The sequence below is a fragment of the Physeter macrocephalus genome, chromosome 9, assembly GCF_002837175.3.
Source record: "Physeter macrocephalus isolate SW-GA chromosome 9, ASM283717v5, whole genome shotgun sequence".
NCBI classification, from domain to species: Eukaryota; Metazoa; Chordata; class Mammalia; order Artiodactyla; family Physeteridae; genus Physeter; species Physeter macrocephalus.
The window spans coordinates 46,079,110-46,091,986 of NC_041222.1; the positions used below are offsets into that span (position 1 = coordinate 46,079,110).

Consider the following 12,877-nt stretch of genomic DNA (forward strand, 5'->3'; position numbering starts at 1 on the left):
TGTATTCACAGGTGTGTGTCACTCTGAAAGGACTCAGCTCCACCTGGGACCGCTCCCCTGACCTGGAAGTACTGTACGGCAGACGCCTCTTCTGTCCGCTGGCTGAACACTGAGTATTCCTTTTCCTCATGCCGGCATCTTTTCAAGGTATTTGAAAATGCGCTGAATTCTGCAAGGAGAAGAAAGCAGATCCATTTCTACACCTTGGAAACCACAGCACTCACCACTGCACTCTTCACAAAATTCCAACTGAGAAACTATTACAAGATGAAAACAGCGTGTTCACCTCTGAACACACGCATGATAAGGAACGGCAAGGTGGGAATGGGCACTGCTCTGAGGTGTGACGCCCTTATTTACAATTGTCAGACATATTTGCATTCAGAAATGTCAAGTTTGAGACCCTAATGGAACACAGGCAGAGTCTGGGCTCACTGAATTCTCCTGGTACGGTGCTAACAAAGCTCATAGGCTTATTCTCAGTATGTGCTCTGAGGAAGGTGATTGTTGATGATAAGAAAAATAAAATATATGTGAATACAAAATATATATGTATATAAGTGAGTGTATATATATATATAAAATCTCATTCTATCATTACAGTGACAAGTTTTTTTTTTCATATTTAGTATTCCCTAAGTGTATAGAGAAAAGGTAAAATAACCGGGGACATGTGTATACAAGGGAATGCTTTCTACTGGGTGAGGAAAAAAAAATACAGAAGTGAAGGCTCAAAGAATCTCAGAAGTGATATTACTAATAAATAACACAGCATGCACAGTGGTCCAATTCTGTGACTTCTGCCTTAGAAATGTCTCTCAAAGTCCTGCCCAGTGGTCCTCGCTGCCTGGGGTCTCTCTCCTCTCCACTGCTGGTGCTGTGACCAGGTCTCTCTCTTACAGCCCACGTGGGCTCATTAGTGCCCAGCCAGTCTGGATTCACCATGAGCTCCAGTCCCTCACGTCTGTCCGCCCCTGTGTGCGTGCCCTCCTCGCCCCCATTTCCTGCACACATAAGAGCTGCACTACACCCTTATGAGCCCACCGTGCTGCTGAAGCACTTACACATTCCCAGGTCAACCTGGGCCTGGCCTGGCTTCTTGACTTTGAAAACCCTGTCTCTTCTGTTTGGATTACCTTTTGACAGGAAACTCCCATTCATTCTCCAAGATTCAGTTCAATGAGCACTTCTTCCCTGCTGTGTTCTACGACACCCACAGGCAGAATGAACTGCTGCAACACCCTGGGCCTCAACACTTGGCTACAAACCAGAATCACCTAGGAAGAATTTTTTAATGTAGATGTTGGACCCTTCACCTATACTGAGTAATTCAATGCTCTGGTAGCGGGGAGAAGGCATCTCTATTTTTTCCAAAAGCCTCCACAGCTAGTTTTCATGTGTAGCCAGGGACCAGAACCTGTGCTCTCTCATCTCATGCTCTCAGCTTACCATCTTATTTCATATTTTACCCAATTTATCAATTTTTAAAGTGTCCATCTCTCTCTCTATATATCAAACTCTTTCAGGGCATGGTTTGGGGGCACGGTGTCAAGCCTTATTTATCTCTAGTCTTCAGAACATAGTGCTAACATAACAGCCACCCAGTAACAGGTTGAAAAATGTGAATTCAATAAATTTGGGGAAATGATAAATGAACTTGGTGAAATTGTTTCAATTCATCTGTCAATACATGAATGGATTAAGAAGATATTATCTATATATATATATGAATATCATTCAGCCATGAGAAAAATGGAAATCCTGCCACTTGCAACACCATGGATGGACCTTGATGGTATTATGCTAAGTGAAATAAGCCAGAGAGAGGAAGACAAATACTATATGATATCACTTATATTTGGAAACTTTTTTTTTTAAAGTCAAACTTACAGAATCAGACAGTAGAAAAGTGGTTGCCAGGAGCTAAGGGGTGGGGAAAATAGGAAGAGGTTGGTAAAGGGGTACAAACTTTCAACTATAAAATGAATAAGGCCTGAGGATCTAATGTATAACATGGTGACTAGAGTTGTTAACACGTATTATATAATTGAAATTTTTTTTTTTTGGCTGCCACGGGTCTTCGTTGCTGTGCGCGGGCTTTCTCTAGTTGCAGCGAACAGGGGCTACTCTTCGTCGAGGTGTGCGGGCTTCTCACTGCAGTGGCTTCTCTTGTTGCAGAGCACGAGCTCTAGGCACACAGGCTTCAGTATTTGCAGCACGCAAGCTCAGTAGTTGCGGCATGGGGGCCCTAGAGTGCACGAGCTTCAGTAGTTGTGTCACATGGGCTCAGTAGTTGTGGCTCACAGGCTCTAGAACAGAGTCAGTAGCTGTGGCACACGGGCTTCGTTGCTCCATGGCATGTGGGATCTTCCCAGACCAGGGATCGAACCCGTGTCCCTTGCACTGGCAGGCAAATTCTTAACCACTGCGCCACCAGGGAAGTCCCTATATAACTGAACTTTGCTAACAGAGAACTTAAATGTTCTCAACAAAAAAAGGAATAATAAAGTAAAATAAAATACAATAAATTCTCAGATATACTGAAAAACAAAGATGATACTGGATACTATTTACCCAGCTCTAGTCTCCTGGCACCTCTCCAATTCCCTCTGAGTTCTCAGAGATTGCCAGCAGTGGTTTGTGTTACCCCTCTGTGAGTTCTTTGAGTCCTGGGCATCTCAGTTGTTTGGGCTTTCAAAGCCTACGGTAAACTCACTTGTCCAATAAATAGTCTTTTGAATATTCTCTACAGTTTCAAGTCTCTATCCTTTGGGGGAAATTTTACCTTTAATAAAGCCAAAAGTAATGGCTGCCTAATTTAGTGAATAGGATGTGTGGTGAGTTGCAAAGTACCATTTTGGGTTTAAAAGCAAAATTTTGATATAAAGTAATAAGGATAGTCTGCTTGTGTACCTCACCAATTGTCTTCAAAGGAAAAGGTGAAAGAGAAGCTCCAAAGTTTTGTGTTACACCAGCATTCATGCAATACATAAATAGCCTTCCAAAATCAATACTAATTTGGATGTATTGGCTCTGTGTTTGCTATTTTTAAAAAATCCAACTGTATTACATTATACACACTATAATCACCACTCTGTAATCCTGGCACAGGGACCACATTTGATAAACCAAAAATCAGGGTCTCTAGTTTGACCAGTTTGGGATGTATTTACGGGATTTAGGAAATTAGAAGTCAGATACTGGCAAGTCCAGGAATCAACATCAATTAACTCTTGACTCTTGTGAATTCCGTCACAACGGCTGCCAAGAGAATGTTCTCTTCACAAGTCACCCTTACCTTTATTTTCATGGTTAAATTAATGTGTGTAAATAAAAGAAATGTCTGTGTTTCCACCTGATGTATAAAGATAGAAAAAAAATCACATTTTAAAAAGGAAAAGAAATTTAATTGTTTATTTCTCCCCTTTCCTCAGCCTCCAGAAGAAAGGACTCTGGTAGCCACTAAAGACACTGTCTTAGTCCGTTTGGGTTGCTATAACAGAGTGGCACAGACAGAGTGACTTATAAATAACAGAAATTTATTTTGATTATAAATTTATTTTGATTATAAATGAACTGTTCAGTTCACTCATTTATAATCAGTAGGAGAGACTGTCTAGATGTTGAGGCAGCTCTATGATTTGGGTCTGTAACATGTAATAACTGAATTCAGTACCCTAGTTTTATGTTAAGCTATCAGGATTTTCTTGATAAAAGTTAATCCCTCTCAGCCTATTTGTATTTCTCTTAATGACTTCTGGGTCCTGAGCTGCCTGTGCAGTCTGAAGAAGGTACTGCAGTCAGAACCATGTATTGATGATAAAAGCCTCTGGTAGCAATAAAAGTTGTCCTTAAAAACTGTTCTGGAGGCTGGAAGTCTGAGATCAGGGTGCCAGCATGGTCAGGTTCTGGTGAAGGGTTCTCTTCTGAGATGCAGACTACAGACTTGTGTCTGTGTCCTCACATGGTGGAAGGAGCAAAGGAGCTCCCTGGGGTCTCTTTTGTAAAAATGCTAATCTCATTCATGAGGGCTCCACGCTTATGATCTAATCAGTTCCCACCTATACCTGAGACTGCTATGCATTTCTCTGGAAACACACACAGAATATATCCGTATAGGAAATTTCCTGAAATTCAATTTGCATTTATCTAACTTTAGGAGCAGGAATGAAGAAGGTATGGAAACTTTTTTAGGTGAATATTATGTTCCTCTTCATTAAAAAAAGAAGAAAAGGGCTTCCCTGGTGGCGCAGTGGTTGACAGTCCGCCTGCCGATGCAGGGGACACGGGTTCGTGTCCCGGTCCGGGAAGATCCCACATGCCGCGGAGCGGCTGGGCCCGTGAGCCATGGCCGCTGAGCCTGTGCTCCGCAACGGGAGAGGCCACAACAGTGAGAGGCCCGCGTACCACAGAAAAAAGAAAAAAAAAAGAAGAAAAGAACAGTAACACTGATATTTAGGAGTTCAGACGGTGGATAGATTTTGACTTAAACTGCATCATAACCAAAGATAATTGATTCTGCCAGTGATACCTATCTAGAACTTTGTGATTACAGCCAGAGTAGTTACAACTTTCTGATGGTTTACAGCCAGAGTAGTTACAACTTTCACTGCCAACTGGGCCCAAATACTTAAGTTCACACACCTCTGATTAGGGAATAAATAGGAGAAAATAAACCCTTGATTCTAAGGACCATGAAACCAGGAGAAGCAGAATTGAATGGGGGCACATGGTCAGTTTTGTTCCCTTTTTTTGTATACTGACTATAGGAAAATAAATACCTTTTACTTCCTTCCCAGTAAAAAGATCTTAATCTGGCAAATTTGAACTGATGGACTAGAGATAATTAAGATGGGCTATTTGTAAATTATTCAAGATAGTCCAAAAGCAGCTCTGCAATGATGTCTACAGTATGACTTTTTAAAAAAAATCCATACCATGATTACCATATTGTCAGCTGTGGATTTTCCAGTATAATTTGGGGACATGTGGCCAGAACAGCTGAGGCAGTCAGACAGGTATTACCCTTTCCTAGCACAGAAAGATGCTACATCTTGGTAAATAAACTCTGTACAGCAAGCACCACAGACAGTATCACTTGTAAATAGTAGCTATTTAAGAGAAGCAAGCAAACAAAAACAGATCCTTCAGTCTGGTCTTTTAGGAGTAACAGAACAAAAAGGAAATGCTGTGTCTGAGTAGTCTTTAACTGATCCTTGTGTATAACTACATGCTAAAATTGAAAGTAATGGTTTGTCAAGAAAGAACCTAAGTCAAGTCTGAGAATCAAAGTGGAATAGTTAGAATCATGGCTGCGGCATGGAACTGTCATGTCCTTGGTTAATATCTATATGATAGAGAAAATTACATCTATGTATTGTGCTGAGAAATGACAAAACATGATGGTTTACAGCCAGAGTAGTTACAATGCCAGTTCCATCAGGCCATTCTCTTCAGAAACAGTGTGGATAAACATGTCCTTTGAAAGGAGTTCCCATTTTACTCATAATCCATGCTGTGTCCGAGGCACTTGGCTTTTACTAGCAATTGAGGGTGTTTCCCCATCCTTACCTACTCTGCCCTCAGACCTCTGGGAAATACCCCACAGGGATCTCCTTATTCCAGAGCCCTAGTTTGGAGCCATATCCTCCCACCTTTTCTGCTCTAAGCAGTTAAAGGAAACAATATGCAAATGTGAATACCATTTAAATTTTATTATGTTCTCAACAGCTGGCCTTTTTATTTTTTATTTTTTTCCACGGTACGCGAGCCTCTCATTGTTGTGGCCTCTCCCGTTGCGGAGCACAGGCTCCGGACGCGCAGGCTCAGCGGCCATGGCTCACAGGCCTAGCCGCTCCGCGGCACGTGGGATCTTCCCAGAGCGGGGCACGAACCAGTGTCCCCTGCATCGGCAGGCGGACTCTCAACCACTGCACCACCAGGGAAGCCCCAGCTGGCCTTTCTTTACTCTCCTCTGGGAGTCATCCTGGCTCTACAGAATTAATGGCATCTTTCAAACAAATGGTGCCTGCAAATCAAAAGTCTCCTCCATCCAAAAAAAAAAAAAAAAAAAATGAACTCCTTGTTAAAATGTTTTCCAAAGGCATAATCACCTGCTGGATTTAAAGATCCCTTCACTCCTCTTACCCAAAGTCTCTCCCTCTAGTTTGGAGAACTGAAGAAGAGAAGATAGGTTACTATTACTGCATCTTATTTTGGAACCTCCAGTGACCATTACCATAGACAATGTCTGTCCCCCCGGAAAATCATACCTAGTCTCCAGTGTGATGGTAGTTAGAGGGTAGAGCCTTTGGGAAGTGATTAGACATAAAGTAGATTCTCTGAGTGCCCACCATAGATAGCATTACTATAAGACACTGTAGGTTTCTATTGTACACATGAGAAAACTAGAGAAATGGACAGCTTCCCAAAACTTCAAGCTAGTGCTTTTGTCTCCTCTTTAAAATAAATTTGTTAGCATTTCTTAAAAGCAACTGCCAATCAACCTCTCTTAAAATAAATAAGCTTATAAGCTCTAAGAAATCAAATGTATTTATTTGGTTTTGCTCTCCTCTCAAAGCCTTACAATTAGCAACCAAACCTATAATTCATAACCTATGCAATACTTAACTAAAATTATTTTTGTACAAACAAAACATTAGTACAAAGCACTGGGAAGGGCTATTTGGGAGTATTTTGTATATTTGTCATATCTCTAAAAATTAAGAATCTTATGCAAAATAACTGGATTACACATCTCATCAAACGTCAGAGGCAATCTACATGCATGTCTTTAACCAATTAAACACTTTCTAAGATGACCAGCAGTGACCAAAACATTAGTAAAATAGTGAGCTTCACCATTTATGAAAGTAAGGACAGTTTGCTCATTTGTCTCATTTGTCTGAATACTCAGCCAGTTTCCTGATCCCTGTGGGATCCTAGCACACTTGCCCTGACACTCCACCCATCAGCAAGGAAAGACCAAGATCTGAGAGCCATGTGGTTTCCAATAAGCGGAAGGGTCAGGGGTCAGCCTTGGACAGGGGGATACGTCACTAAGCCAAGCAGGGACAAAATTCTAAGGAAAGGATATCAGTGAAAACTCTTTTGTTGGCAAGAGGTGGAAATTCAACTAAGTTTAACTGAAATAGGAACTTCATGGCTCACCAAACTGAAAAATCCAGGATTAAAATTCCACTTTCAAGAACAGCTGTGCCCAGGAGTTTGAATGATTTTAAGTCCCACCTCACCACCTCCTCTTTATTTCCCTTTCTCTCTCTCTCTCTTGGTCTCTCGCTCTAGTTCTCTACTTCTCTGTTTTACCTTAAGGTTCAGACGGGTTTCCCCTCCCACAGGTCAAGATGACTATCATCATCTCCAGAACAACACTGCTACTAGCTTAGCAAGCCCAGTCCTTCCAAAATGTTCCAACAAAAGCCCCAGATTAAGTCTCATTGAACCAACTTAAATTAAAGGCCCATCTCCAAATCAATTGCTATGGCTAGGGATCAATGCCTATTGACCAGACTTGAGTCAGCCCTATCTAAACCCAAAGGAAAACTGGGCTTCTGTTGTGAGAAGAAAGGAGAGTAGATTAACCACAGTTGACCACTGCCAAGAGAGGTAGAAGCATTATAGACTAAGTTGAAACTGGCGAAATGGAAGTGAGAAAATATATGTACTTCAGGGGTCAAACTGGAGGCTGGTGAGCCATGGAAAGTAGACAGTAATCCTCTTGGCTTCGGAAATCTTTGAACTGGGGCTAGCTTAAACCCAGCTTTTGCTCCCAGAGCACATTGCTGTGTGAAAGGCTACTACAAAGCAACTGATCTAACATTTCTGGTCCTATAACATGTTGAATCCCTGACACTGTGACAGCTACCAGCTCTATCTTCTTGTCCATACTCCCTACGAGTTTCTGGCCCTGCTCATAACTCCTGATGTTCTGTTTGCACCATTAGATCCTATATCTTATCCAGCAGATTAGTTAAGAATGAGCTGCTGACTAACGGGTCACTCAGCCTGGACCAAAAGATCCAGGTACTAATAAACAGGATAGGCTCTGGGGCTCCAAAGAGGAGTGATCCTACATCTTGGTTTACCTGGGACATTCCAATTTATGTCTGCCATCCTGCCATCCTGGAGAGATTACTGATTGCATTCCCTCTCACACTCAAAGAGTCCTGGTTGGGATGATAAATTACTGAATCACCCTGGCTACAAGATGATGTAGTCTTAGGGGAGGTAGCCAGGCAGGGTCAAGTACAAGAGCAATAGGCAGTTGAGAGAGATGAGGACACAGAAAGATGCAGATGGGGAAGACCACACAGATAACACCTGTTTCCCCACATGGTTTCAGGATACTCTGTTTCTCTGCTTTAAATGTCATGAGACATTTCCTTACAGTAACTTTCCTTTTTTGTCCTGAGCTACTTTGTATAGGTAGCCTTGACTAGAACAGAAATCTCCCACTTCACAAGAATTTTTTTTTGTTTTCTGTTTTTTCTTAGTCATTGCCAGTTGACTCAGGTTTAAGAGTTTTTTTGGTTTGGGTTTGGTTTGGTTTACGGTTTTACTAACAATTTTATATATTTTTATGTTGTACTCATTTCAAGTGTTTTTTTTTTTAATCTACACCATACTTTTCTCTACCTTAGAGGTAAATCAGTCTCTTTGCAATTGGGCTCATTTCTACCATTATTTTTTAACCAATTTCAGTGAAGACCCTCCCATATGTGCACTACTTAGGATCAAGACTGAATTCCACAAAACCACCTAGTCATTTGAAGGTCAACAGACTTGCAGAAAGACAAATGGTACCTCAGTTCACTAAGTGAGGCGAGAATGCACCTTCTGGAGCATTTAGCATATATTCACAGAGGGACTAATTTATTTATGCGGCTGCCCGAGCCGTTATTCAATTAGTTCTCATGGCTTCCCAAGGCCTCTGCATGCTTCCCAGCAAGCAAAGCAGCACAGGTGAACACCAAACAGGTGGCATCAGGCACATTTCCAACTTGATTAGATTTACACAGTTTTAAAAATGATGTTTAACAACGTAAACCAATATTTTTACAGCTGCCTATGCCATACTCCCTACATTCCCCAAACAGTTAACTTTAGGTAAGCATTACTGTAACCCAACATGAAACTTAAACATTTGAAATAGCAGACTGTACCTTCAGTACATAATGTTTGGGGCACTTCACTTTGCCAAGTGACAACTTAGCATAATAACTAGATACAAAAATCTCTCTGGGCCTTCTCTTTATATATTATCTGTAGACGAGTGAGACACATAAATACCCACAAACTCGGCTGAGAAATTCTGTACCTGTTGCAAGGCAAAGGAAAGAAAGGACTTTATACCTGGCAGACTTGAGATTTCAAGTTACATTAAAAAAAAAAAAAAAAACAATTTCAGATGACAAGTAGCACCTTTTGGTTTTGCAATACAACTTTTAAGATCTAGCTCTCTTCCCATTCAAATATGGATTTAACAGTAATACTACATACAATACTTATAGGAAATTAATCTTGTCTTCATTTTTAGAAAGCAAAACGCACCTACTAAAGTTTTCCCAATGACATGAACCTATAATTGGTTAAACGCATGGATGTGCATGTGTCTTCTTAGCTCAATCTCTTTGCTTTTCTCTTGTTTCCTCTTTCACATTTATACAGCTGGTCCACTGTGTGCAAAATGACTGAGCAGAGGCTAAATCCAGCCTACAGACACTTTTAAACCTGGTCATCATATGTCTTAAAAATCAGAAAAAAAAATCTCACAAGAAATGTGAATTTCTGGCTAAAATTGCACAGTATGAAATCCCTGGGTCTGACTTGCTCGGTGGCAACAATCACATGAGGGAAGTAGCTGCTGCCACCTTTTTAATGAATACGAGATTTCCAGTTCACCACAGCTGCCACCATTCTTTCTTATTTGCAACCAGCTCACTTCATGCATTTCCATGACCTGCCTGGGCTCTGTAGGCATTTGAGTCTGTGATCCCATATCCCCAGGGGTCCATTGCAAAACTCAGTGGACAGCAAGTCTGCAGCTTAACATATCAACTACTTCCCTTCAATTTCTAAGCACCATGAAATCACTGAAGCTAAGGAAAATGATAGCCAAACACACTTTATCATGCTATCTTTTCAATCCATTGTTAGTTGCATTTTCGGCTTACAGAAGAAGTTGCTGAGTTTCTTGACAATGATTTTATTTGGCTGTTTTGTACAGACACTCATTAAGGCAGGTTCAAACTCTAACTCTAGAGCTATTAGATAAGTTCTGGTGAAATGATCATTATCATTCCCCAACAAACTATTTTCATATGAATATGGTACTGTTGACTGACCTACAGTGTGATTTCAGCTGTGAAGATGAGCTTTCATTAGACCATCCACGTCCCCCAACCCTCCCCTGTAATTAGACATGATCAAGGAGACTCAAGAGTGTGACATCCACAGGTGAAGAGCAATTCCACTCAGGATGCCCACAGCATGCACTGCGTTATCATCATCCCCTAACAAACTGATCCAACCGTTTACTTTGATGACAAACAGATAGTGGATTTATTAACAGTTGAATGAATGCTTCCTAGTTGACATCCATCTATACTTTCCTCATATGGAATGTTGGATAACATCGACCATTTGAATTTTCCAAAGTCAGGAAAATTAAATCCAGGAATACTGGTTATCATTCAATGTTTTCATAACTACAACCAGCAGTTCTTTTTATATGTAGGGTGTATCTGAAACTTTAACTGCATCCTAGCTCTAGAATGAGCACTGAGTTTAGAACCCTTGATACTCTACTTTGAAAAATGCTCCAAATCTTATTAGGAGCCCGCTCGAGAAAAATTTTCTTCAGAGTGAAATGCCAAGGGAAACTTGGCTTGACATTCTGCCCACCTACCACTGATCTGCCCCTTATGGACACTGGGAATCTTATAAGTCAACAGCATTTTCTCTTTTGCTTGGGTGCCAGGATGCTCAGAGCCAAAATCATGGGTTGGCAGTAATTACAGTACCCATGATTTATGGGTCCTATAATATGTAGGTTTGTGTTTTAATTTCCTCTTGGCTTCAGTCCTTCTATATTTTCCCTGATCTTAAAATTTATCTATTTGTATTTTATTATATAAAAGTGTGAGGAAACAACTTCTCAGTAGAAACAAGTGGGAGATGGATGGGTGACGGATAGAAAAATTGATCTATTGTTCTCATCATTACTATATGAAGATTTAACAAAGACTGGTTGTTAAATCATTCTGTAATTTTCTGCCTCACTTTCCATACAATAACCCAGCCTGCTCTGAACAGCAAATGCAAGGACTTTGGAAGCAACAGCGTTGGTCCCATATGCTAAAAGCAGATGGGATCTGCACTGTCTTCACAGTAGCAGCTGCCCAGGAACCAAAGTGAAGAGGAGGAGGCTGGGGGAAAGAGCACGAGGGGAGAGAAACACAAAAGAGCAATCAGGAGCAGAGAAGAGAGATACTTCCTGCTACCAGTCTCAGCCACTGTTAAAAAGCAAGCACACATTTATGAACTGCTCCATTGGATAATGTTTGCATATTTACGGTGTCACTTAATTCAATTCCCACTGCCAAGAGGTATTCTGATCGCCACTGTACACATGGAGAGGGAAAGACACAGTTTGTTCTGAGTAAAAATTAGCAAGGCCAATGTTCCTTCCAATACCACTATCTGCATTCCAGAAAGTGGGAAATTCTAAAATATAGAAAGTCCATTTTCTACACTGGAAGAAGCTGTCTATGTACTGAATGAAGATGGCTGGGAAAATAAGGAACAAAAACAAAAATTAAGATGTAACATATCAATGTAACATAAATAACAGGGAAATGACTTCAGCTGCAGCCAGAGAGACTGGCTAAACAGGGAAATCCTTTTGACTCAAGTGTTACAAAATCATGACAGCAAAGGGTTCTCTGTGTGTAACTGCAGAATTTCCTTATTTGGAGATGTTACTTTCAACATCTAGTTATTTATTATTCTAGGTTGGCAAAATTTTGCCAAAAATTTAATTAAAATACTATAGCTGATCTCTCACCTTTTTTTTTTTTAATGTTTCTTGACTTTTTTAATAGTGAAGGGTGTAAACAATGTCACTGTCCATCTAGCGGAGGAATGAGTAGGAAAAGCGTGCTATATTAATACGATAGAATACCACGCAGCCATTAAAAGGACTAAAGTAGATACATATGTCAACAAACACAGATTTCAAGAATAGAGCTGAGGGCTTCCCTGGTGGCGCAGTGGTTAAGAGTCCGCCTGCTGATGCAGGGGACACGGGTTAGTGCCCCGGTCCGGGAAGATCCCACATGCCGCAGAGCAGCTGGGACCGTGAGCCATGGCCGCTGAGCCTGTGCGTCTGGAGCCTGTGCTCCACAATGGGAGAGGCCACAACAGTGAGAGGCTCGCACACCACAAAAAAAAAAAAAAAAAAGAATAGGTCTGAATATTAAAGCAAGTTTCAGAATGATTGTAGGCTATAAGATCCTTTTATAACTTAAAACAAAGTCAATATTATATATCAGGGGTTGGCAAACTTTTTCTGCAAAAGACAAATAGCAAATATTTTAGGCTTTGCAAGTCATATATGCCATCTGTCACATATTATTCTTTTTTGTTGTTGTCTCTGGACTTGAGGACACAGAGAGGGGGAAGGGTAAGCTGGGATGAAGTGAGAGAGTGGCATGGACATATATACACTACCAAATGTAAAACAGATAGCTAGTGGGAAGCAGCTACATAGCACAGGGAGATCAGCTCGGTGCTTTGTGACCACCTAGAGGGGTGGGATAGGGAGGGTGGGAGGGAGACGCAAGAGGGAGGGGATATG

The 12,877-nt window shown here is 41.0% G+C and overlaps 1 protein-coding gene across 2 annotated transcripts in view; it reads right to left on the bottom strand.

Moving 5' to 3' along the window:
• Positions 1–12,877, bottom strand: part of LOC102981470 (histone-arginine methyltransferase CARM1-like) — a 275,440-nt gene that overhangs the window by 112,874 nt on the left and 149,689 nt on the right. For both annotated transcript variants that reach the window (XM_028493912.1, XM_028493913.1), the window contains exon 3: positions 63–169. In XM_028493912.1, the coding sequence (XP_028349713.1) occupies positions 63–169 (107 nt within the window). The remainder of the gene's footprint in view (positions 1–62; positions 170–12,877) is intronic.